Below are 25,171 nucleotides of genomic sequence, written 5' to 3' on the forward strand. Positions count from 1 at the left end.
GACTTAGTCACGGCTTTCCATCTGTCGCCATCCACAAAGGGCTTCATTGTGGACCTGATGAGTGGCTGGTAGAGAGAGAAGCCTCATGAATCCCAGCTGCTTGTTAGTTTGGTGCATGTGATATTAGGAATCTATCTCTTTGGTCATCTCACCACTCTGGATAACACAGGAAAATGTGAAACAGGATCCACTGTGCTGAGCTCCCAAGGAGGAGCAGAGCACTCGCTGACCTCTTACTCCACATACATGGAGGGGACATCTGCCCACAGGTGTTCAGGGCAGGAGCACTGTGAAGAACAGGACCTAGAGCTGCCAGGAGAGGTAGATGACCCTCTGAGACCAAACGAAGGACAGAAAAATAAAAGAAAGTGGGTAATGAACTGAAGAGGTTTGGTGTTGCATGAAGACATCCACCTTCATGGATCCAACCCAGTGGTTCTCAACCTTCCTAATGCTGCAACCCTTTGATACAGTTCCTCATGTTGTGGTGACCCCCAACCATAAAGTTATTTTCATTGCCAATTCATGACTATAATTGTGCTACTGTTATGAATCATAATGTAAATATCTGATATGCAGGATGGTCTTAGGGGACCCCTGTGGAAAGGACAGTTGATCCACAAAGGGGTCATGACCCACAGGTTGAGAACCACTGCTCTAGCCCATCAAGAGGCAAAAGCTGCCCCATCTACCCTGCTGAGGCAGACAAGACAGTGTGAGATCCAAATGGGAACTGATCCATCCGAAATGGTTAAAAGAAAGAAAATTCTCCAACAATGGATTTAGAAGATCTGTATTGCAGTCCAACTGAGCCACACAGGACAATCCTCTCTCCTCTCTTCTCCTCTCTTCTCCTCTCTTCTCCTCTCCTCTCCTCTCCTCTCCTCTCCTCTCTTCCCCTCCCCTCCCCTCCCCTGCCCTCCCCTCCCTTCTCCTCCCCTTTCTTCTCCTCTCTGCTTTCCTCCTCTCCAGTGATCTCAATAGCTGTGAGATGTTCAGGGGGAGCTTCCTTGTTTGAAAGCATCCTGTGAGTATCATCATACCCATTTTACACAACCCTACATCCATAATGCTTTTGCCCCTTCTGATTATCATCACAAGCTTCAGTGGGGAGTTGATATGATGGGAACCTTGGTATGGGGAGCTCTTCCTGGCAGCCTGATCATCTTCAACCCATGAACCTTTGGTTTCATCCCATGAACTGTCTTGAAAGCATACCAGAGACCTTACTTGTACCATACCAAGGACCAAGTGAAACAAAAACCGAACAAGCAGCATGGCTGAATCATGAAGAGCAAATGTTGAGAATGCTAACACAGTTTGCAACATGGCAGTTGTGTATGGCATAGCTGACTTAAGAAGGTTGTACCTTGGAGGTCTTCCAGATGATTACTTTGATTGCAAAACCTGGTGAGAGTCACTCAGCATCTGTATAGAGAGTTCTGTATAGCAGCTCAGACATCTCATGTGACCAGACAACCTCCAGGAGCCAGCAGCCATCATCAACTGGCTCCGGACACTAGGGGAACCTGGAGAGGGGGCAGGAGAGTCTAGAGGGCTGTTCTAGAGGCTCAGCAAAGGAGCTGCGGATCAAAGAGGGCAACACACCCTGAGAATGATGCCCAGTTAAGGAAAGCCTCCCTTCTCCACACAGTATGAGCATTCTGTAGACAGAACCCCAAGCCTGCACAGCTTACAGTCTTGGCAATGTTGACCAAGGACATATACACATAGACACCCACCGATACACACACACACACACACACACACACACACACACACACACACACCACACAGGGTAGAGAGAAAGCTCAGAGAAGAAAAGACTGGGTGCTGTGTTTGTTCTTCTGAACAAGTATTTGGCTTTGGTATCAACTGAGATGGCCTTGAAGGACACACAGGGCTCATCAAGAATGTGTACTTCTGGTTCCCTGCCTGATCAATCAAGGTAACTTCCTTGTTTGTTTGCAAGTTCACTGATGCCAGTTTGGTGGATTCTCACTGATAATGAACTCCAAGGGAGTGAGGCCTGCTTGTTTGAAGTTCGTCCAAGCTTGTGTACCCTGGGTTTAAATGTTCACTATTGATCTTTTAATACCACAAATTATTTTACAAAATGTTTTCTTGACAATGCAGCAAAAAATGTCCCTGTGGTGTTTGTTGGAGACAGGAATAATTTGGGTTTGGGTTTTTTTTGACATCGTTTTATGATATTTTATTGTATGTGTTTGGCATTTATAGAATGATGTTGTAAGACACCTAGAAAGGGAAAAGTCACTATTGTAAGGCTCCCTGACATAGCCATCACCTCCCATAGTTATTTTCTGTGTGACAAGAGCAGTTAAAATCAACTTCTTTAGCCAAAAGAAAAAAGAGAGAGAAAAAAAGCTTCTTAACGTAACATACTTTTTACCAACACAACCATGTTTTTATCTAACAACCATGCTGTGTTAGATCTTTTGAATTGTTCCTTTTTACATATTTTCTCTTCTTTGAATGATATGTGCCATTCCCTCTACACTCTGATAACCAATTAACCAATGTTTTATCCTTTTATAATTGACACACCCCTTTTATAAAAAAAAAATCCACAGATAAGAACAGTCATCCAATGTCTTTATTTCTGTGTCTGGTTTCCTTCAGTCAACATAACATCATCTTGGTCTTTCCATGTTGTGGCAAATTGTGGAATCTCTTTTTTTTATAGCCGAATACTATTCCACTGTGTGCACACACTACCTTCCCTTGCCCGTTAGAGCAGACACCAGGGCCATCTGCGTATCTCAGCTATTGTGAACAGTACTGCAGTCCACAGCAGGGGTCTTGTGAGCCCATGCTTTCACCTCCTTTGGGTGATAGGTGTCCAGAAGAGGAATTGCTAGATCACAGAGTGTTCCCTGGTAACAAGTAAATGTTTACAATGTTGTGTGTCACATTGTTGATTTCCTCTAAATCTATAGTCACAATCTCTACTTAGGAAAGGAGAAATCACAAACCTTTTCAATATTTTAGTAGGTAAGGGTGGCTATGGTCACTTTAAATATAAGAAGGAATGGGTGTGCGTAGTTGGGTACTGGACAGAGTGGCACTTCTACCCGTCGTGGTTTTAGTAGGAATGGGCTTCCATAGGCTTATATAGATTTGAATGCTTGGTCTCCAGGGAGTGGCACTATTTGAAAGGATTAGGAGGTGTGGCCTTGTTAGAAGAAGTGTGCCACTGGGGTTGGTCTTTGAGGTTTCAAAAAGTCCATTCCAAACCCAGAGTCTCTCTCTTGCTGCTGTGGGGATCTGAATGTAGGACTCTCAGCTACTTCTCCAGCACCATATCTGCCTGCAACATGCCATGTTCCCCACCATGATGATATTGGACTAAACCTCTGAACCTGTAAGCCAGTCCTAATTAAATGATTTCCTTTAAAAGAGTTGCCATGGTCATGGTGTCTCTTCGCAGCAATAGAAACCCTAACTAAGACACCACCCTTCACTTGGACTCTGTAAGTTGAGGCCATTATTGGAAGGTGCCTACATGCAAACCCACAGTGGTCAGACTGCCCTGGAATCAGCTTCCCCATCCCCTCACTTTTCTCTCATGACTCCTGCCACTCTGGAGCCTCCTGTTCCCCTCCCTCACCTGGGAACCCATGTGCTCCCTCAAACCCAGGGAGACCTGGCTGCTCTGAACACCTACCAGTGTGGTGACATTCTCTGTGCCTTAACTGAACTTCACCAAAGAGTGTCACTTTTTTTTTTTCAGTTAGAAAACACCTGTAAAGAGTTCACAATGGTCTAGACAGCCATTTCAGCCGAGGCTCCAGGGCTGTAGTCAAAGCCTGGAACTAGCTGGCAGCCTACACAGCGGACTCCTAGTCCCATCTCTGCAGTGACACTGAGTGCCTCCAAAGAGCATGTGTCAGAGGACCCTTGACACTGGAAAAGAGAGGAGCAAGTGAAGATGCTAGTCTACAAAAGGAGGGAGAGGGGGTCAAGGTCATTCTTCAATATCTGTGACTGCAGCCCCAGAATGACTTGAATGAAAAAAAAGTCTTTAATGGAAACAGAGTAAGTATTGGTGAGAATACAGAGAAGTTACAACACTCAGTCATATCGGAGATGTAAACTGTGCAACCAAAGTGGAAAACTATAGCTCCTTAAACCATAGGCTTGCCATATGGCCCAGCGATTCTACCCCTTCATTTGCCTGCAGGAGAAATGGGAACCTAGGTCCACATAGAGCCATAGGTACCCATGTCCCTAGAAGCTCTGTTCATAAGAGCAAAACAGGATGGATAAACAAAATGCGATCAATCCGTGGGAGAGATTAGTCACTCTTTCAAAAGGGAAGAAGGCATTCTGACGCGAGCTCCGGTATGGATGAGCCTTGCCCCACAATACTAAATGCAAAAGCTCACGACAACAGGTCCCACATCATGTGGTTCCTTTTATAGGATGTAGCTAGCAAATCAAGAATCAGAAAGGTGACTGGGGAAGGTGGGAATGAGGAGGCACTGATTAGTGGATATAGGACTTTCTCTGGCATGATGAAAGTTTCGAAAGGAGAGCAAGCTGGCCTTGGCGTCCCATTGTGAATGCTGTAAACAACACCTAATTGGGCATTTTAAGATGGTGGATGTTAATGTGAGAGCACTCCGATAAAATGCAGTCATCTGAGCTGCCGTGCTACGTGGTGCCGGAAATGTAGTCAGAAGCCATGACTGGATGCCCTGGGAAGGCAGGGCAGTGGCATTTTGTCTCAACGAGAAGTTTCTACTGAGTGCAATCAGCAGGACAGGCAGGAGGTAGCTGGAGAAAGTGGCCAAGCAACCCTCTGTGCTGGAGGTAGCAGTTGGGTGAGAAGGATGTTGAGCACAGGGAACTGGGTGGTTTCCTGAAGGGGAGAAACCGGTGACAACAGAGCCGTTTCAAAGAGGGACCCGAGCCTCAGCTAGGACAGGAAGAGCCTGCTCTCTCCCTGGTGGCTGCAGGGCATAAGGAAGGATGCACCTGCTGTAGACGTCGTCATGGCACTCTTATCTGACACACGAGACACATGCCTGTCCTTCCGCTTCGAAAACTCTGCCTGCTTATGGTTTCTCACTGGCAAATGGGGAGCTCTGCTTTGCAGCCCCCTGGACCCTAGAACAGGAGGAGATGGGACTTTCACACTGGGTAGTGAGGGAACACAGGACCCTCACGTCATAGCGGCTCCTTTTCCTGAGGAATCGTTAAAGGCTAATAGTTACAAAGCCATATACCAGCATAGGATTCCCATGCTCTGTGGTAAATCCAAAGCAGATAGAGGTGGGATCCTTGGAAGCCTTGGCAGCTTGTTTGAGGGCTGTTCCTCACCATCGTGCCAGGTCGAACATGGAAAGAATGTTCTGGAGACCCCTGGGGGACACCATACTTCTGGGTGGGAACACCCAACAGTTGGTGCTTTGGCCCAGACATGTGAGTTGGTATCAGGGCTTCTGGGCTACGTTGCCCTTTGAGAGTCTGTTTGCAGTGCCTAGTAAAGCTGGGGTTTGGGGCTCAGCTAATAGAACCAGCCAGAAAGATGGGTGTCTCCACAGTCCCTGTAGCCTTGCTCTCAATATATTTTTAAGATGGGAGGTAGGGTTAAAATTATCTGTTTGTGGGGTTATGTGCACATGAATTGGATTTCCTGGATCTGGAGTTAACCAAACACGGGTCTTCTGCAAGAGCAGTCGTACTTCTTAACCACTGACCTACCTCTCTAGCCTTGAAGCCCTGCTCTTTGGCTCAATATCCACATCTAGCACTATAACCAAGCAGAGGGGTGGATGAGGGTTCTTGTATCCCCATGCCCCATGGATATTCAAGCCTGTGCAGAGCTCAAGGTCCTTCCCAGGCTGAACTGCAGAAGTGGGGCAAAGCCAGTCTCCTGCCTTGGTGTTTAGTGACATGAGGTCCCTCATGGCATGCCACTCATCTTCTCACTGGCTGTTCCTTTCCTTAAAAAATAAATCAACACACACACACACACACACACACACACACACACACACACACACCTTGGGTGTGAGAGGTGGATCAGCTGGTAAAGGGTCTGGCCACCAAACCTGACCCCACCTGAATTCAATCCCCAGAACTCATATGGTGGGGAAAAAAAGGGGGACAAATTACCAAAGATTCAACAACTTTTTCTTTGAAATAATCCAGATTCTATGGAAGTGGGAAAAGGTTCCTTCTCCATGCACCTGCTGTCCGTTGGTGACATCAGACGTTGCTACCGCACAGTAGCACAGCCAGAATGTTGTCATAGGCACAGGCGCGTGTGAAGTCCAGTGTCATCTCACAGCAATATAGATGTGTGCAACCATTCTGACACATGCCTTTATTTTAATTTTAAAAAGTGGGGTGGGATCTTGGCAAATTTTATAAAGACTTATGATTTCCTAGTGGCAGGAAAGAACTACAATATATCAAAAAGCAGGTCGCTCGGTGTGAAGTGGCACAGAAATTCTCAATGTTGCCTAGCATTCTCTCTCATGGGTATACATGTACACACACACACACACACACACACACACACACACACACACACACACACGCACACAGGCACACATACACAGAGGCATAGGTGTCCACACACAGAGGCACACACACACAGAGGCATAGGTGTCCACACACAGAGGCACACACACACAGAGGTATAGGTGCACACACACACACAGGGGCACAATGTACTTTCTCTAGATAAAACCTTGAAGTGTTTTGAGTTGTTCCAAGACCCATTCCCCTGTGCTCAGGAGGGGCAGAAACCAGCTCCTTTTACCCCTATTTCTTTTCAGAGGCAAAATTGGCATGAAATCAGACAGTCTTGAGAATAAGGGTTGCCTTTCTCTGTGAGAAAAAGAAACTGACCAAATCATCAGGAAATCACTTCAGGTCTCCTGTCTCATACTGAGAAACGTAGCTTCCATCCCGAGGAATACCAGACTCTCTGCCTTAACCTACATGACTAGAGAAAGATTTTGCTTCGAAAGGTCATAGTAGCAGGGCACTGAGAAGTACAGCTATTCGACTCCTTTCGTGGCCACTGGGCTGTTTATATTGCACCAGTCACGTTAATATAGTAAGACAAGAGGTTTGTGTAGCTCACAGTTTTGGAGACTGTGAGTTTGGCCCCAGCTGAGGGCCTCATGGTGTGTGGTGTCACAATGGTACTCACACATCCGTAAGAGATCCCACAATGAGACAGGACACTAAGGAAGGACTAAAGAACCAAGCTCCCACAAGAATAGCTAACTCATAGCACAAACCTAGCACTTACTCCTTCCAAGGGTAGCCCTCCCCACCCCCCACTCAGCCACCCCTCCCTAAGCTCTTCCTCTTAAGACCCTCCCACACCAGCACACTGAGGGTCTAGCTCCCAACACAGGAGTTTGGGATAGAAAACCAGAGCGAGTCAGGCCGTGGTGGCACATGCCTTTAATCCCAGTATGCAGAGAAACCCTGTCTCGAAAAACCAAAAAAAAAAAAAAAAAAAAAAGAAAGAAAAAGAAAAAGAAAAAGAAAGAAAAAAGAAAAAAAAGAAAAGAAAAAAAGAAAACCAGAGCAAAAAGATGAGCTTGTTTTTGAAATTGACTCCCATCTTGAAAACAAAAGGGCCTGACCCAGATGTTGCCAATGGTATCTGGATTTATACCAGGCCACCAGGAAACTCGGTTGTAGATGGTGCAAGTAGAGCTTCTAGGTCAAAATAGTCTTGCAGCCTGGTCCCTTCCAGTACCTGACAGAGCCATGTAACTGGCAGAGAGGCGTGTCAGAGCCACTGCTGGTATCAGAGCCAAGCCAGGTGCTCCAGGACATTAAGACTTGTTAAGAGGGTTAGTGCTGACGGCTCTGAGTTGCCACCATGGCGTGATCACTGATGGTGAGTGGTGTATGGTGACCGGGGCTTCTGTTCTCAAGGGTTCCTAACATCCTTCCTCCTTCTGCTTCCTACTTAGCTGTGTGGCCACTTGTGCAAGTCATTCTTACCTTAGCATGAGCTGAACAGTCACCTTCAAATAATTACAGGATTATTACACATTTCTACTGTGTTTATTTATTTTTATTAGCATATATTCATTGTCTAGAGTAACAGACTTCATGACAACATTTTTAATACATGCGTTGTCGGGTCCTTCCATCATACGCACCCCACATTCTCCTCTCCTTGTCCTCTTACTGCTCTTCTCCAACCTCACAAAAAGTCCCTTCTCCTTTGTGTCTTTTGTCTCCAATCTAGACTGCAGATATGAGAACGAATGTAGTATTCCTCATTCTGGACCTGGCTTGTTTCACTTAACACAGTGATCTCCAATTGCATCCGTTTTCCTGTAATGACATGCTTTGTCCTTCTTGAAGGCTGAAAGAAACTTAATCGTATGTGCACCCTTGTCCTTATCTACCCACCTATTGATGGACCTCTGGGCTGCTCCCGTACCTTGGCTGTTGTGAACAGTACCTCAGTCCACATGAACATGTGGGTATCTCTATGGTAGCCTGCTGAATCACAAGACTAGTTTCAGTCTTTTGAGAAACTTCTATTTTCACTGATTCGAATAGTGGCTACACTGATGTGCAGCTCCACCATCAGCTTGTACAGCATTTTGTAATTTACAGAAATTACTTCCTATCCCGCCACACAAAGAAAACACAGTCCACATAAAGCCAACAATTCCCCCCAAGGCTCCTCAGAGATGTCACAAGCATCCTAATCTTCCAGGGCTGAGCATACCTTGCCTTTGACTTGGGCCCCTTTCACCCCTGGGTGGCGGCACATGGGCCTGAAGCTCCTGTGGGCGGAAGGAATAGCACCCTCTTCCATGGGAGTACCTTGAGTTCCTCTCTTCTCATCCTCCTTAGAAGTCCTCTGAGGGCAGGAGCTTGAGAGATCTTGACCTTGATTTTATACTCTGGATTTTCTTAACTACCATGGCCACAGATCCATGGGATCACTTTGCAAACAGCTTCCTACATGTAAAACCATTCTATTTTTATTCTCATTCATTTAGACTCTTAATTGTCTTCCCGAATCTAACTCCTTTCTCTTGTCAGAATGCAAGCCACATTCTTACCTTCTTCTCTTGACCATGCCATGTAAGAAGTTGTAAGAGCATGTAGAAACCTGTCAGAAAGTAGTGTCTTTAGAAGATAAGGCAATTTGTTTTTCTGTAATCAAGAGCAGAGGCAGCCAGGGGAGGAGCGTGCAAACTGTACAGTTGAGCATCACAGATGCTGCGTGATCTTCTTGCCTCTTGGTCTCTTGGTCTTGCTAGAAGACAACTCTCACTGTGGATCCATGAATTGTATGTGTGGATACAGGCTTTCTTAAGGTCTCACTTGCGATCAAGGATGGTAAAGGTAGCACTGCTGTTACTGGTAATTCATCTTTTCTCACCTCCCAATGCGTGCAAGCTTGGACGCAAAGACAGCACTCCTCCATAGGGAGCCAGAGCAGGCACATTCCAACTGGGTTTGTGTTCCTCGGCGAGGTAGAGTAAGCAGTTTGAACTGTGTGAAGGAAGACCCACAAATGAGAAACTTGGTGGAGGGTTAGGTGGAGAAGAGAGAAGACCAACACTGACAACCAAAGACCAAAATATCCATCATCTCTGACAAGTGTTGAAGATGATCTCCATCCTGCGGTATAAAGTAGTGTTTCTAGGAGAAGGGTTTAGGAAAGATATACTACTTCTTACTACACTCCCTTGAAAAATGTAATGTGTACATACACATATACAGGGGGGCGGGGTGAGGGAAAGAGAACTTGACTGCTTCATTTAAAAAAAAGAATAGCCTTAACATTTCTTGCCTCTTTATTCTTAAGAGAATGGATGAATTAAAATGTGTACCTACATGTTATTTCTTCCAAAACAATGGGGGAAAAAACTGGTTTGATTCAAGCCAGACATCAAGTATTTTATTTATTTTTCAGCCTATTTTTCTTTCAAGCAACTTTGTGAAAACTGATACTTATTTCTGGTTTTGGAGGCATCAGAGAGAGTTCTGCCTGTCCTGAAGAATCCGAGTGTTTCCTGGTGGGCTTGGTAATTCATTTCAGGGAAGAGAGTCCTGGCTGGCTGGGGCAGAGATAAGAGAATGACGCCCTGACACACCAGACTGCTCTTGTAACTTAAGTAAGTCGGTGAGCGGAGCATTCTTTGAGAGAATGCTGCTGCCGCGTTAAATGCCTGGAGTTGCAGATAGGAGTGATGTATCTCCAGTTATAACAGCGGTTCGCATTTGACTTTTTCTAATTTAGCTAAGCGTGTAAGAAAGTCTTTCCTTAGAATTAAAACAATAATAATAACAATAATAATAATAATTCAGACACCTCTCATTTTATCTAGGATTTCCAAGTTTGAAAAAAAAAATCAAAAACAAAAACAAAAAAAAGAGAGTGCATCTAGCCTCGGTTGCCTGGAAACCAGGTGTGTGCTACTCTGTTCAACAGACTAATTGGCAGTGAGGAATTCTGCACGGCAGAAGGCTCATTAGTGCGGGTGGGCGGGACTCGGAGCTCCTCTAGCTAGTGGCTGGGAGCCACTCACACATTCAAAGTGTGATTCAGCTCGTAGGGATGTTTACTGCCAGCTCTTCAGGAACGTAGTCGCATGCCAGCTGACTTCCCTGGTCTAGCAACCTTGTAGATAGCCAGGGACGTTTAAAAGAACACGCTTTGCTGGTTTCCCCGTGGCTGGTGGCGACGGTCTTGGAAGTTTAGAAGTAAAGCTCGGGGTGGCTGGTCAGGAGTTGGTTTTTAGTTGTAAAGCCATATGAACACCCTTGGGGACCGGTGTGACAAAAATGGTCACCCGCCCTTCACTGGTGTTTTACACTCTAGGTGCTTTCAAGTTGCTGTGTTCTCGAGTGTCACAGCCCCCATGCAGGCTGGAGATGATGCAGGGAGAGTCACTCTCCTCAAGTCACACAGATGGCTGGATGGCGGAAGCAGTATCTGAACAAGGGATCTTCCCAGGCCCTCGCCTCCTGGAGGGTGAATCCCAGGCTTTCTCATCAGTGTCAGGGTCCACTTATCATCTGCTAAATAAATTCATAAGTTCAGGCCAAGGGAAGGAGATAGAAGGGAGGATGGAAGGACAGACAGATGGATACTGTGGCCGTTAGTCCTTAAAACATCAAAGAAAACTTTTTACATAGGTCATTTCCTAAAACACGTTGGGAGAATATTGCCAAAGTCCTGGGTGTTTCTTGTTGAATGTTTCCCGAGGGCTGACTGACAAGGCCTCCTCATCCATCTGTCTGTCCGTCTGTCTGTCTCTTATGGAATGAAATTCAGGAAAATCTACATCCTGCATTAGAAAGGCCTCTAAGGAGCATGTCCACTGCCGCTTCGCTCTGAGCGCTCTGGGGGCCCAGACTCCCTCTCATCTGCCCCATTTGCTGAGAGAGACACTCCCAACGTTCTCTGGGGGGGAGCTCTGGGTCCTAGTCAGCCTGCAGGTGTGTGCTAGGCCCTTTCTGGGACCACCTGACTCCAAATGCCGGTTCCCGGAAGCGGGTCAGCTCACTTGGCCTCTGGACGATTTCTTCACTCTCTGGTGCTCGCTCTGTCCAACTTCTAGACAAATGCCTGGGGAAGGCCTTTCCGTATGTTCTCTTGCAGTGCTGGGACTCCAACCCAGGGCCTTGTCGGTAGGCAAATGTCTGAGTACCACTGAGCCTCGGCTAGACCTTTCTGTCTGTACCGCTGCAGCCGAGGGACGCCATGGGAACAGCAGAGGCCCGTGGCCCCTCCCCCGTGAGGTCTCTCTCCCCACCAGTCCTGGCAACTTTGGCCAAGTCATTCCCCTCTCGAGGCAGCAGCATATATTCCGATGGGCTGGCCATTGGAGAGAAAGGACAGCAGAGGAAGGTGCAGACCTGGGAGGTGGCGTTGCCCTCCCAGTGGTCCGTGTGAAGTTTCACAGCAGAGCCCTGTGCAGGTGAAGTTGGGCCAGTTGCCCGACAATAAAGACTTAGGCCAGCTTGTCTCTAGTGATGGAGGGAACCTCCGGGAGCACGGGACCTGGGCTGTTTTTCTCTAGTTTAGCTCTACCAATTTTTGTTGTTGTTGTTGGTTTGTTTTTAAAGACTAGTATTTGTTCTTTAGTAATATGCTTGTGTTCGTCTAAGGGGGAGGATGGTCCTGTGGGAGTGCAGGTGCCCACAGAGTCCAGAAGAAGGAGGCCGATCTCCTTAAGAGTTATTTCCCCAGTGCTCTTCCCTGGGTCCCCTGTCTGCCACCTAGAGGCCACCCTGAACTGCTCAGGCTGGGCCTGGGCCTGGCCTGGCCATCCCCATGGCTCATCATCCAGCAAGAGCAGGGCTGTTAGGCTGACCCACTTCTGCTGTTTGCCCACAGCAGGCTAAGCCTGTCTGGCCTTGTTCAGAGGCACTAGGCGGAGTACGATGCCTTCCAACGACGACGAGTGCAGATGGCCGTCTTTGGAGCGTCTGAGTCTGTATGTTTTGTCTGAAGGACTCCCACCTGGCACCCCAGGGTGGCTGGAACACAGGAGCCAATCATGGGGCCTCCCTTGGCCCACATTCAGCCTGTCCCCCAGCAACCCGGGGTTAGGAGACGTTCTTTGCTGAGAACCAAAGCTAGGCTTTCCCCCCAAGGCTTCAGCTGTGTGTAGGCCACACTGAACAACTTCCCTGAGCCCTAAGAACCTCAGCTGCTTGTAAAGCCACCGAGAAGATGCGGACTATCCTGTCCTTGAGGGGGTCGCCATCAAGTGAAAGGGGTTCTGGGTGTCTAAAACCAAAGAAAGGGAGTAACGAATAGAAAAGAGACAGAGGAGGGTACCGTGGCAGGGCAGAGGATGATGGGAGTGCTGATCACTGATTGACAGCTTGTCATCAGGGCTTTGGATGCGACAATGTGATCTCTGTCTTCTGCACTATGGGGACTGTGCTGAATGATATATATATATATGTGTTATCCCCTATCTACTCCGCACATGCTTGCTACTTGTATTTCTTGCCAAAATCTCGCCAGATTGCTCTATCTGGGCATAGGATATCATCTCTTCATTGTTTTGGATGGCTTAGGATCTGATGTCTATGGTTAAATAAGCTGATGTGTAAGAAACCCATAAGCCAGGGCTTTCGCCATGGCAGGTCTCACTAGCTCATACATTCCTGTATATTCGTGAGCCTTGAGAAGGGTGTCCTGGGCCCAAGACTTCTGATTCTGAAGCCTGCCAAGGCTACAGCGATGGATTCGTGTGTAAAAGGCATGCATCTCAAGGGTGAGGACCTGTGCCGACAAGCACAACGGTGCACAATTATAACCCCGGCACTCGGGGCACAGTGGGCGTGCAGAGAGAGAGAGCCCCAGAGCTTGCTGGCCAGCCAGCCTAGCTGTCAGTTAGCTCCAGGTTCAGGGAGAGAGACTGCCTCTCTCTCAAAGGTGGAAGGACAAGGAGGCGGTTCAGCAAGAAAAACACTTGCTTACCCAAGCCCTACAGTCTGAGCTCAATCCCCGGGATCCATAGTGGAAGGAGAATGCTAACTCCTCAAGGTCCCCTGAACTCCACATGCGTGCTGTGGTGGTATACTCCAGTGTACACGCACATTGACATTGACCTTCTGCCTCCACTCTATATGCATGGGCAAGCACATCTGTACAGACTCACACTGGGGGGGGGGCAGCAGAAAAGAAGAGGAGAAGGAGAAGGAAGGGGCGTAGAAAGAATGAGAAGGAGGAAGAGGAAAACAGGAAAGCCTCCACCCTGCTATAAACCCTCGCAGGGCATGCTGGGTCCAGACCAGGCTCAGAGCTAACGGAAGCCTAGCTACTTCACACGTGGCTGGAGGGAGGCACAGCGAAGATGACGCTGTTCTGTGGCCGGTAGAGAAGCAAGTCAGGGATAGTTAGTTTCTAGCCCCAGAGGTACCGATGCACTGAATCGTGCAGGCCTGCACAAGGCAGACCTAGCTAACAGGAGTGAGGCCGAGAGGACATCTGGAGAGGACTGCGGGTATAAGTGTAGTACCTTCAGAATAGCACACCAAGAGGCAAGTCGTAGCTAGTCATGCAAAGTGAGAGCTCCCTACACACGCTGCTTTCTCGTGACCAGGACCTTTGAACAGAACAGCACAGCACTGCCCCTTCTATTCCCAGCTGATCTGCGCTAGAGCCAACTGAGGAAACACAGGGAGGTGTAACCTCCTCGTGGATACCTTGTAAAAGGAAGTAGAATAAAGCACAGTAGTGTCTCACACCGTGAAGAAAGAAAGCTCCTTGCTGCTGGTGCTCTCAGACGTTCCCCACAGGAGCCACCTAGATAGCTGCGCTCAGGTTTAGCAGTGTTATCAGAGGGGGTGGGCCGCAGCCCCCTGGCCGTTCACGGCAGGCAGACACTCTTAAACTCTAAATGAAAGAAGTGATGGTGTCGGGAGGAGGGGAGAAATAATGCTAAGCACTGATTCATCCTCCTCCATGGTGTATGGCATTAGATAGGCCTGGACTGGGAAGCGTGTGGTTCCAATGGCCCCAGCCTGCTTCCAGCCACTGTCCAGTAGAAGAGGAGAGGACCCCAATGGCTCCTCCTCTTGGCTGTAGAAGAGAAGTCTTAGCCATGTCCATTACTGATGAAATCATCATTCTCAGGATGCAGCCAAGCCACCGCACGACCAGAAGGGAAGAGGGTGAAGGCCTTTCTAACCTAAATCCAGCAGCCCACTCCCAAACTAACTCTGCTAACTAACTCTGCTGCCTCCACCAGCCAGTGGTTCATGTGCAACATCCCGCATCTGGGTGAAATGTGATTGGAAACTCTGATGTGAAGCCCAAACCCCCACAGCCTGGTGTCCAGACTAGTTTGACTTCTGGTTCCCAAGGGTATCTTGTTTTTCCTTTGCTCTCTTTGAAGCCTGGAGCACAGTTAGGATAAAGTTTCCCAGACTCCAAGGATCTTTGGGAGCGCAAGTTACCTGGAGAGAGAAGCAGGCCCGAGCACTGCTTGTAGCCCATTTGGGTTTGTCTTTGGCAGCAACTCCCAACCAAGGCTGCCGTGACTCAGCTGCGGGCGGCTGTGACTCATCCCCACTTACTGATTTCACTAGGCATCTATTGTCCACACCCTGACCACACACTGCCACTCATCAGATTCCCTACTTGACTCAGGGCGACCACAGTGTGGCTCGAAGTCTTCAAAGGGGCCCCCTAGAGGGAATCCTCAGGGATGGAGACTTCGCTGTCAAAGGTTACAAGAGCGGCTTGGACTGTTACAATGGTCCTTCCACCCTGATACCGCGACCATTTCTAGGTTGGAAACTCCTTGCTGACCGAAGATGTCATTGTAAGTTGACTTCATAATAGATTTTCTAACTTTCTCCATTCATTCCTTCATGGCCTATGTCATCTTTTCCCTGAACAGTGAATCACCAGGTCCTTGGAAAATGGCGACTACGAAAGAACCAGAGTGGCAAGAGGCAGATAAAGCCACAGCCTTGGCCTTGTAGACGTTTGCGGCCGAGTTGCTGGTGGTCATGGGAGCGCTGTAAAGCAAGCGTCTGGTCATGGGCTCACCCTGGAGTCTCCCTCCGTGAAGCCCCAGGAAGTGCTCTTGAGATGTGGCTTCTTGTGGCCAGTGCTGGATTGGACCAGGGTTGAGATCAGATCTGCCAACCTGGCTCTTCCCCACTCAGGAAATATGCCTGAACATGAGAATTCCTTAATTGAAGGGAAGTTGGGATTATGAGGGCAGCTGCTGCCTCTCTGGTTTTTACTGCCCATTTCCTTTAGGAAAAAAAAACTACATTTTCCTCCCAGTGAATGAATCATTCTCTGGAGAGGAAGAATCACAATGCGGAAGTAACCTCCTAGTCTCCCCAGATGACAAAGGGGTACATCTACAGTTCATTAGCACCTGTCCTTCAAAGCCTTTTTACAATGTAAATATAATGAGAAAAAAATTACTGTCAACCTCCCATGTATAAGATACAGATGCTTGCTGATGACATGAGGCCCCTCTTCGGGGCTGCCAGGCTGGACAGAAGATAAACTCTCTGTTCACAGCCATAAACCCAGCCAAGTAGGGAGATGCATGTTCGGCCTGTTTTGATTTTGACTGGTTTTTGTTTCCAGTGTTTTGGGGTTTTGTTATTGTTGTTATTTTCTCTCTTCCTTTTAATGAACTAAATTCACCAGGTTTTGTTGGTATGCTAGGGGAGAGAAATGAGATTTTCCAGCTAGCTTGGGACCTGCAGTTCAAACCACTTCTGAGCCATTTTGAAAACACCATGGTTTGATCTTGTGAAAACATTGGTCTTGCAGCACAATAGACTTGTGGAAGTCATTTCAGGGAAGATTCATGATGATACAGAGTGACCCGCTGGGCCTATAAAGATAGTAGAGAAAGTTCAAAATGGCTCTAGTGATAATTTAACATGGGCACATACTGCTTGGCCCTCAGTAGATAAAGTTGTGTTGGAACAGAGCCACACACTTTAATGCCTGTGTGGTCAATGTCTGGTTTTACGTGGCAGGAGAGTTGAGCAGTCACTCCAAGACTATAGGGTCTGCTTCTGAACTATTTACCAGCTCCCAACCCCGGCTTTAGTAAAATAAAATAAAATAATAAAAATACTACTATTTCAGTGGTTTGTTTTTAACAGATTTCTAAGGAACCTCTTTTTCTCTTTTGTTTTAGTCAATGAAATCATAGGCCTGTGACTTGGACAGAATTATAGGCTGATAAGGAAAAACCTTGGTCACAAAGGTTGACGGAGTCCTTCCTATTCTAGGTCACAAGGGAATAGTATGTGTTTTGACTATAAACAAAGCTCATAACCTTGTCAGTATGATTCTCAGGAAATTGCAGCTTTATAGCTGGGAGGAGGAGGTCAAGCCCGAAGGTCATACATGTTTCAGTCACAAGCCTGGCTTATTGCAGTTTGAATATCTTGATCTGCAAATACTCTATTAGGAAAAGGACTATTGTCTTTGTGTGGGCAATCTTTACAGAAGATTTTGTACACTCAACCAGACTTCTCAACTCTCAGAAGGTGGGAGGAAAGTTTCCTCTACTCCGGAGGTCTTGCTCCATCTCCACTGGCTGCTGGTCCTTGGGATCTCGATTGCAGGAAGTCGGGTGAGATGCAAGGGGATGGCGTGGATCAGTAGTGGGGTCTATTACCCAGGAAAGAGTGTCACCCTCACGGTGAGAGTGTGAAGTGGCCAATGAGGAAAAGACTCAAAAGGAGCAGCATAGAGCATGGCCAGAGTTGACATTTCAGGCAGACTTCATGCTGAGCCTCAAGAATCTAGAACAAGAACACTTTACTGGGTGATTGACAGGCCAATTTGGATTAACTCTTAAGAGAGAGGGCAATGATGTCTGCTGTCTGTTCTTTACTAGGAAACCACTGGCTAAATAGCAATCTAATGACCTTCTGAGCAGTTGAGACTCTCAGGATTTCACCCAGGGCCTGAGATACTTTGAGATATCATTCTTTTGATCAGTAATCAATCAGAGTGTTTCAATCCCTGTTTATATCTAACTAGCTACCTAATTCACCTGGTTATATCTAACTAGCTACCTGATTCAACTGATTGTATCAAACTAACTACCTGATTCACCTGGTTATATCTAACTAGCTACCTGATTCACCTGGTTATATCTAACTAGCTACCTGATTTGAAGGCTCTATGTCTCATTAATTTTCCTCATGTCTTGCCTCATTTCCATGTATTTGTATTTGGTCTCTTCTGGAGACCCCACTGTCAGCTGCTAGCCCCCAGGCACACCCTTCACCTGTCTGCCTTACTGCTGCTGCCTTACTCCTTATGAGCCCCAAAGGCTTATATATGTAGCACCAGAAAATAGCCACACTCTCATTTACCAGTTCCCATTGATTCGGAGCCAAAGTGCCAATCAACTGGGTAATAAATATGACTGTGAGAAAGAATGTTCCTGAGTCCTCAGGGCGGAAGTTTCACCTGGGTCATATAAGTGTTATTTGGAGCCTTGCTGTACAAAGACATCTTCAGTCATTTCTGCCCATGTTTATTGCATTCTTATGTGTTCCGTTCCATTCTCTCACTCCTTCCCATCCTCATAATGGCCTGTGGTGTGTCCCTACGATCATCAGCAGAGCCTCTTCTCCATTCAGTGTGTGTGTGTGTGTGTGTGTGTGTGTGTGTGTGTGTGTGTGTGTGCATTACCAACAGTGCATGTGTGTGTGTACACACACACACACACACACACACACACACACACACACACACACACACTTTGACACTGGTAGGTAAAAGCGATACTCCTTCTCCCAAAGACCCCTTGCCCCCTTCATTACCACTCCCCACTGCTAAGCCTGTAACTAGGTGTCATTACTGATACCGGGAGTAACAGTGGCTACCATTTTTTAATGACTTGCTTGTGTCAGGAACAATGCTGGGGTTTCTTGTGGATTTGCTCATCTCACCTACTCAGTACAGAAATGGAGGCCCTGCTGTCGTCCCCACTTCACAGATGGAGAACTAGGGCTGGCCTTCACACATGCGCGAGATCACATGAGTAGGGGCGAAGCCAGGGTTCTAGCTGGGAAGGCTGATGCAGCCACACTCTGCCTTTCCTTCAGATGGGGGACCGAAGATGTGCCACTTTCTACTGCACTGACATTAACTATTTTAGATCCCACACATGACTGAGCTCAGATGCTTCTTATCTGAGTCTGGCTTATGTCACTTAAAATCATGTCCTTCCCAGTCCTCAAAAGAGGACAAATAGCTGATTGACGGGCATATGGAAGGATGTTCCACGTCACTGATCATTAGAGAAACATACTCTGAGAGGATGTGATCAACAGTCACATACTGAAAGTCCCGAAATAACTAGCAGAGAGGTTTCTGAATGTCCCGACAGCAAGGCAATGAGAAATGGAGCTGTGGCTCAGTGGCTGAGTGCTTGCCTAGCATGTGCAAGTTCCTGGGTTCAATCCCCAGCCCTAACAAGAGAAAGATGCTAATTGTCCGGGATGGCGAGGATGCCAATTATCCCATTTGATCATTGCTCAGTGTGGCAGTGGATTGGCACATCATACTGTGCTCCATGATACGGCGTTTTAAAAATAAAGACTGAAGTACATTACACTCAAAAAGAGGATTCAAGGCAAACAAAATGGGATGCTGGCGTCACCGGCCTTAACAGATGTAGCTGAAAGTTTTCCTAGTCCTGCACAGCTCCCATGGCCCCACGGTCCCGCAACCACTCAGACCCAAATGAAGCATACAGAGGCTTATATTAATTATGAACTGTATGACCTCCTTGCTCAAGCTTCTTGCTAGCTAGACCTTAAATCTTAAATTAACCCATTTCTATAAGTCTATATTTTGCCACATGGCTTGTGGCTTACCAGTACTTTACATCTTGCTTCTCTTGGAAGCAGCTAGCAGCAGCATGCTCTGTCTTCTTCCTTCCTTCTCTCTCTTTAGAATGTCCTGCCTAGCCTTATTCTACCTCACCATTGGCCAAACAGCTTTATTTGTCAACCAATCAGAGCAACACAATTTCACAGCACACAGAATGACATCACCCATCAGACAGAAGATGGGTGGAGGGCAGAATGGTGGGGCAAGGCAGATGTGAGATGATCTGTGTGCTGGGCATCAGGCCGGGTCCCTGGCTGTGCAGGTACATCACCTGCCTGGTGTGTGTAGCCTCCTTCTAGAATAGGAGAAACAGACTGACATTTCAGGGGCTTATTGATGTCATGGAGCAAATGGGTAACAGTGGAAATTTACATTTAAATCAGTCTGAGAGAAGGTAGAAATCCATTCACCCTGAGCAACAGTGGATGGAGGAAAGTGTCTGTGTCCGATGCAGGGACAGGACTCTGTCCTCTGAGTTTGCATCTGTGGGCAGGCCATGCAGCCTGCTAAGAGGTACCTTCCTAAGCCCTACACAGAGGAGGCTGGCTGTAGCCAGCTTCCTCCCAACTCCCACCATGGAACTGGATGGAGATAGGAGCTTTTGCTTTCCAAAACTTGGCTGTGGCTGAGAAGTGGTAAAGGAATCCTTGGGCATGCATGGGCTATCATTTCTGTCCCAGAGGGTTTCTCTTTAGCAGGTAATTCCTGCATACACTGCAGTTCTTTCTTTAATTTTAGTCTTGAGGATATAATTGTACCTTTAAACATATTACATAAATGGTGTTACCCCGGATTCTCCATGCTCTTGGAGAGTGATGTTAACAGTTGCAGGAGATTCAGATAGGGGGGCAGCCCAGGATATTCACTACCCACCCCCATCCCTGTCTCTGTCTCTCCGTCTCTCCTTCATGCCTCATGAATATATTGTGTACTAACTGTGGTCCAAGGAGCTGTGAAGACACACTATATTCAAGCCTTGCCAGCTGTTTTTATGCCAGTTGTGGACCTGGCTTGTAAACTTAACTGTTGGCACAAGCATGGTCTTGTCAAGGACCCCAAGGGAAACGGCAAAGCCTCCCCTCCTGGTCTGAGTGAGAGTGTTGATGGCGTGTGCAGAAAATGCCCATCTCTTCGGATGTTTCCAACCTCAAGGCTGCTCCTCTACAGAGAGTGTTCCTACCAAACAGAGCTAAACCTGCCTCTTTGCTTAGCTGTATACAGTAACCTCCCTTCTTGTAGGTTCTCTTGGAGAGACGAGGAGAACGAGGTAAGGGTAGTTGCTTCTTGGATCCCTTCTTGGTTTGTCTCTTGGTTTATCAAAGGCTGCTTCCCCTGGTGTCTGTTACTTCCAGGTGTGGGAAACCATTTTCCTCTTACTGCTTACCTCTACTGTTGCCAACCCTGGTGGTTATCATCTTTCTTTGGTTATCCATTGTCCACACACCTTTGCAAATAGTCCCTTTGTATGTGAGCCCTCCTTCAAGTATCCGCACTACACCATCTGTCGCCTGTGGGATCCCTGCTTCCCAAGACTTGTGACTGGTTGTTTGAGGCGAAGAACTCTGCTTCCCTTTGCACTCCACTCTGGTGGTTAACCCCTCCAATGGGTATTTCTCCAGCTGCAAACTGAATCGTCTCTCCTTCCAGATGGAAAGTTTCTTCTCACAGCTAATTTCTCTTTGCTGTCTTTCTATGGTCATGAGAAAACTGCTGCTCAAAAGTTTCCTTGTTGGAAATTCCATATAGTTGTGTAAAGCAATTATATTCCTCCATTATTTCTTTAATGGAGATTTCTAAGGTGGTCTCCTTCTTCCTCTTCCTCTTCTTCTTCCTCCTCTTCTTCCTCTTCTTCTTCTTCTTGAATTCCTGTTAGTCCTTTAATGAAACCCAAGTGTGCATTGACAGATGAGTGAATAAACAAGATGTCCTATAGCTTACGGTGGAACATTATTCAGCCTTTAAAAGGAAGGAAATGCTAACACATGCTAAAGCATAGAAAAGTCTCACAGGCATTAATGCTAAGCAAAAGAAGCCATCTGCAAAGGACAATACCTTAACACGTTAGTATCGAAATTCATGGGGACAGAAGATAGAGTTACAGTTGCTAGGGCTGGAGACAGTGGGGGATAGGGATATCAAGTTTGAGCTTTGAGGAGGATTAGAGTTCTGCAGATGGATGGTGAGGTGGTTGCACAGTAGGGTGGATTAACGTGATGCCACTGAAACTCATACTCCCGAGTAGTTACCATGCCGAGTAGTTCATTATGCATATTTCACCAGCTTTTATAGTAAGAAAGTAATACATGGGGAAGACATGGGAGATGACAGAGGTGACGAGCAGTGGGGACAAGGATGCCCTCTGGAATTCCTGGGCAAGTGTTGCTGGGGAGCTTGGATTCTTGCTTGACAAGGGGAGCATCTTGGCTACCCAGGCTCAGCCAGGGGAAGGAATGGTGGCAGAGACATGGGAGGGAGAGGAAGAAGAGGACATGAGCGCAGGTCCCCCAGGCTTTGTGGATTCAAAGAGCTCTGAATACAGATAAATAGTCACCATTAGTCACCTTTGGATGTTTGGTTGATGATGCATCCGTCCCACTCATGCAGTCAGGATCAAGTACCCGAGGCATGCCATCCCTCCTGCCCAGGGGATTTGTGGACACCGCTTAGTGGACCCTCACTCCTCCTGTGGACATTTCCCACTGCCACTGCCCTTAGCAGCACAGGACCCAGACAGGTCATCGCTGAATGCCCCTAATGCATTCTCATCCAAAGCTTTGAGCAGATTCCACCTGGAAAGTATTGAATGCACACCTGTGCAGGTGTGAACCTCAATGTGATGTAAACCTCAGCTGTTAAGTGGGGTCCCTCGTGAGTCTACCCCTAAATCCACCTGCTGCTCACCAAAAGGGCTGTGTAGATAAGCAGCCGTGGCTGCAGGATTTCTTGCATTTGCTCTGGTTCAGGTATGTGCTTGTGCATGTAAGCAACTGAGATCACAAGAGGAAACTGCCTCAGTAACGCTTTCATCTAAAACTTCAAAGATACAGGAGAGTGGCTGGTGCATTTGCCAAGTGTGGAGTTCAGATGTCTGGGGAAGAGCAAAACATGAGGGTGAGGCTGATTCATTGTCCCTACTGACCCCACCCTAGCTCAGCCCCTTTGCCCTCTCAGACACTGCTGCCGTCTGTTTCTAGTCCCCCAGCGGGCTCTGGCCTCATGGGCACTCTGAGACTGATTCTCCTTGACTACTGACTTTTTGGGGAGCACCCCAGGCAGTATTTGATAGAAGAAGGAATCAAGGATGTGTTCTGCTCTGGAAGGAAAACCCAGGGCCACCCAGGGTAGAAAGGGAAACTGCTATCTTTGGGGCCTGAGAGACTTTGAGCCCATGGCCCAGAGTAGAGGCTCCAAGGGGTGAGCTAGGCCCTAGAGACTTGGGGATACCAGAACATTCCCGGATTAGTGTATAGTCTTTCCCATCCACGAGGTTTAAGGAGGGACTATGGGTCACCCTTCTTTGGGACTGAGTCTTCCTGGTCACATGTTAGAGGGTGTGTGTCTTTGAATGGACAAAGTCAAGGGCAGTGTCCCTGAGCTATCACAGGCGTCTTCCAGGAGGAGCTCACTGGGGTCAGTCTGAGATAGAGACACCGCTTCACTGAGGGGGGGGTCTCGAGGACAGTTCTCAACATGTGACCAATTGACACCTAGATCCATTTTTGAAAAAAAACAGTGATTGTTTGCTTTAAAAAAAAAAAAAAAAAAAAAAACTTATTCCCTGGGGGTTACAATGGATTTTTCTAGAAGCTACTTAAGCATCTAATGACTTATCACTCTAATAGCACCAGATATGTCCAACTTTCAATCTGCAAGTATCTGTCATTGTGATTTAATACAAAAATCATAGACATACCTGAAATACTATGAGGTGTGTGTTTGTGTTTGTGTTATGTGTGCGCACATACATGGGTGGGTGCACTGCCCATTGGGCACATATGGAGGCCAGAGGTTGTTAGATCTTTTCTCTATTGTTATCCACCTCTTTTTTTTTCTTTTTGAGATAAGGTCCATCATTGAACCTGGAGCTCACTGTTTGGGCTAGACTAGTGGTCCAGTGAGGAGTCCTAGCACCTGTTTGTGCTCCCTGGTGTTGGGGTCACACACACACACACACACACACACACACACACACACACACACACACACTACCATGTTCATCTCTCACATGACTGCTAGAAATCCAAACTCAGGTCTTCATGCTTCATGATAAGCACTTTACCCACAAGCTACCTCCCCAGCCCCATCAGAAGGGTTCACTGCCATTTCATTTTGACTGTATGGTTCCCAAGCAGACGACAACTGTTCAGATGACAACAGTGTGCTGCCCTGTCACAAGGTTAGACATGCTCAATGCCACGGATGCTTGTACCGAAACATAACCGTTTGAACTCACGTGAACAAGAACACTTTGGAATCCTCAGTAAGTTTTGAGCACACAGCGGGGCTGCTATGGCCAGTAAGTTCAAGAATCACTGAGTTGAGGCGTGTATATTAGATAAGACCAAAATAGTGTGACAACCATACAGATCTGTAAGAAAGATCTAGAAACAGATTGCAACCATCAGATTTTTTTTTCTGTTTTGTTTTGCAGGCAAAACTGCATAGAAAATCTAATGGATGAAGATGAGAAGGACAGAGCAAAGAGGTAAGTGGGAGCCATGCCCCTGCCTCACAGTGCTTGCTTTTATTTACCCTGTATTTAACAAAGCATGACAGGCAGCTGTGGGATGTGTCTACACACCCTCTCCCTGAAACATTTAAGAGTGGCTCTAAAATTGTGTGTCTCACCAGTGAAGTTATCCATTGTGTGGGGCTGGCCAAGTCTGTGTTGACATGAACATGCTCATGTGTTACCCTGTTGACAGTGGTCTCCACACAGAGGGCTCTGGTTACTGCTTTTCTAGGACAGAGGCTGCTCAGCAAGGCAGGCTAATAGGAGCCAAGCCAGTCTGGGTTCAAGCCCTGGTGGTGGTGTTGGGGTACTGCCTGACTTTAGGTAGTCATAGCATCATTGTTACCCAATCATTACTCTATCCATACTCAGTTGTTACTGAGTGGCCAGTAACCAACCAGTACTGTGCTGAGCACTGTCCTTACATTATCTCAATATCTTCTTCTGTGAAGCAGAGGCATCGTGGCCCCTTGTACCATGGTTGAACAGTCAGGATTTACTAGTCTGGTGGTTGTTACGTTAAAGCACCTATAACCCTGCATGTGTTTATCCCTTTATGAGCATTCATTGCATACCTATGGCATTCAGGGTAGTCATGAGGCTGATATTGAAGGTTAAGAATGGTCAAACGTCATCAGACTTGACACAACCCACCCAAGCAGGCCATCGCTGTGCTAAACTCGGTAAGCTGGGAAAGCAAGCGTGAGTAAGTGGTTTCAGTCTCCCCAGGGGTGCACAAGTTGATGAGTGATGAGAGCTTACTGAAGACTATTCGGGTGCAAGGGACAGAAGCGCAGCAGAGAGCGTAGCATCAAATGCCAGTCGGAGGAACCTTCATTACAGACCCACAGACCAGCCTCCTCCCTCCAGTCTCATCCTGTTCCCTTCTATGCTGTCCAAGACAGGCACTCTGTCCTCTGCTGTAGGCTTCCTCATGGGCCCGTAATGGACATACCCACTTCCCTCCCTAGAACTTCATGACTGACGTCCCAAGAGACCACCCACCCACTGTGGTAGCTCTAGAGCAACTGTCCCCTGAGGAG

At 47.2% G+C, this 25,171-nt stretch overlaps 1 protein-coding gene across 2 annotated transcripts in view; it reads left to right on the forward strand.

Annotated features, from left to right (window-relative positions):
• Npas2 (neuronal PAS domain protein 2) overlaps positions 1 to 25,171 on the forward strand; it is a 183,075-nt gene that overhangs the window by 48,944 nt on the left and 108,960 nt on the right. For both annotated transcript variants that reach the window (XM_037199782.1, XM_028865753.2), the window contains exon 2: positions 24,048 to 24,101. In XM_037199782.1, coding sequence (XP_037055677.1) covers positions 24,070 to 24,101 — 32 coding nt within the window. In that variant the 5' untranslated portion in view covers positions 24,048 to 24,069. The remainder of the gene's footprint in view (positions 1 to 24,047; positions 24,102 to 25,171) is intronic.

This window comes from Peromyscus leucopus, chromosome 16_21, assembly GCF_004664715.2.
Source record: "Peromyscus leucopus breed LL Stock chromosome 16_21, UCI_PerLeu_2.1, whole genome shotgun sequence".
Classification (NCBI taxonomy): Eukaryota; Metazoa; Chordata; class Mammalia; order Rodentia; family Cricetidae; genus Peromyscus; species Peromyscus leucopus.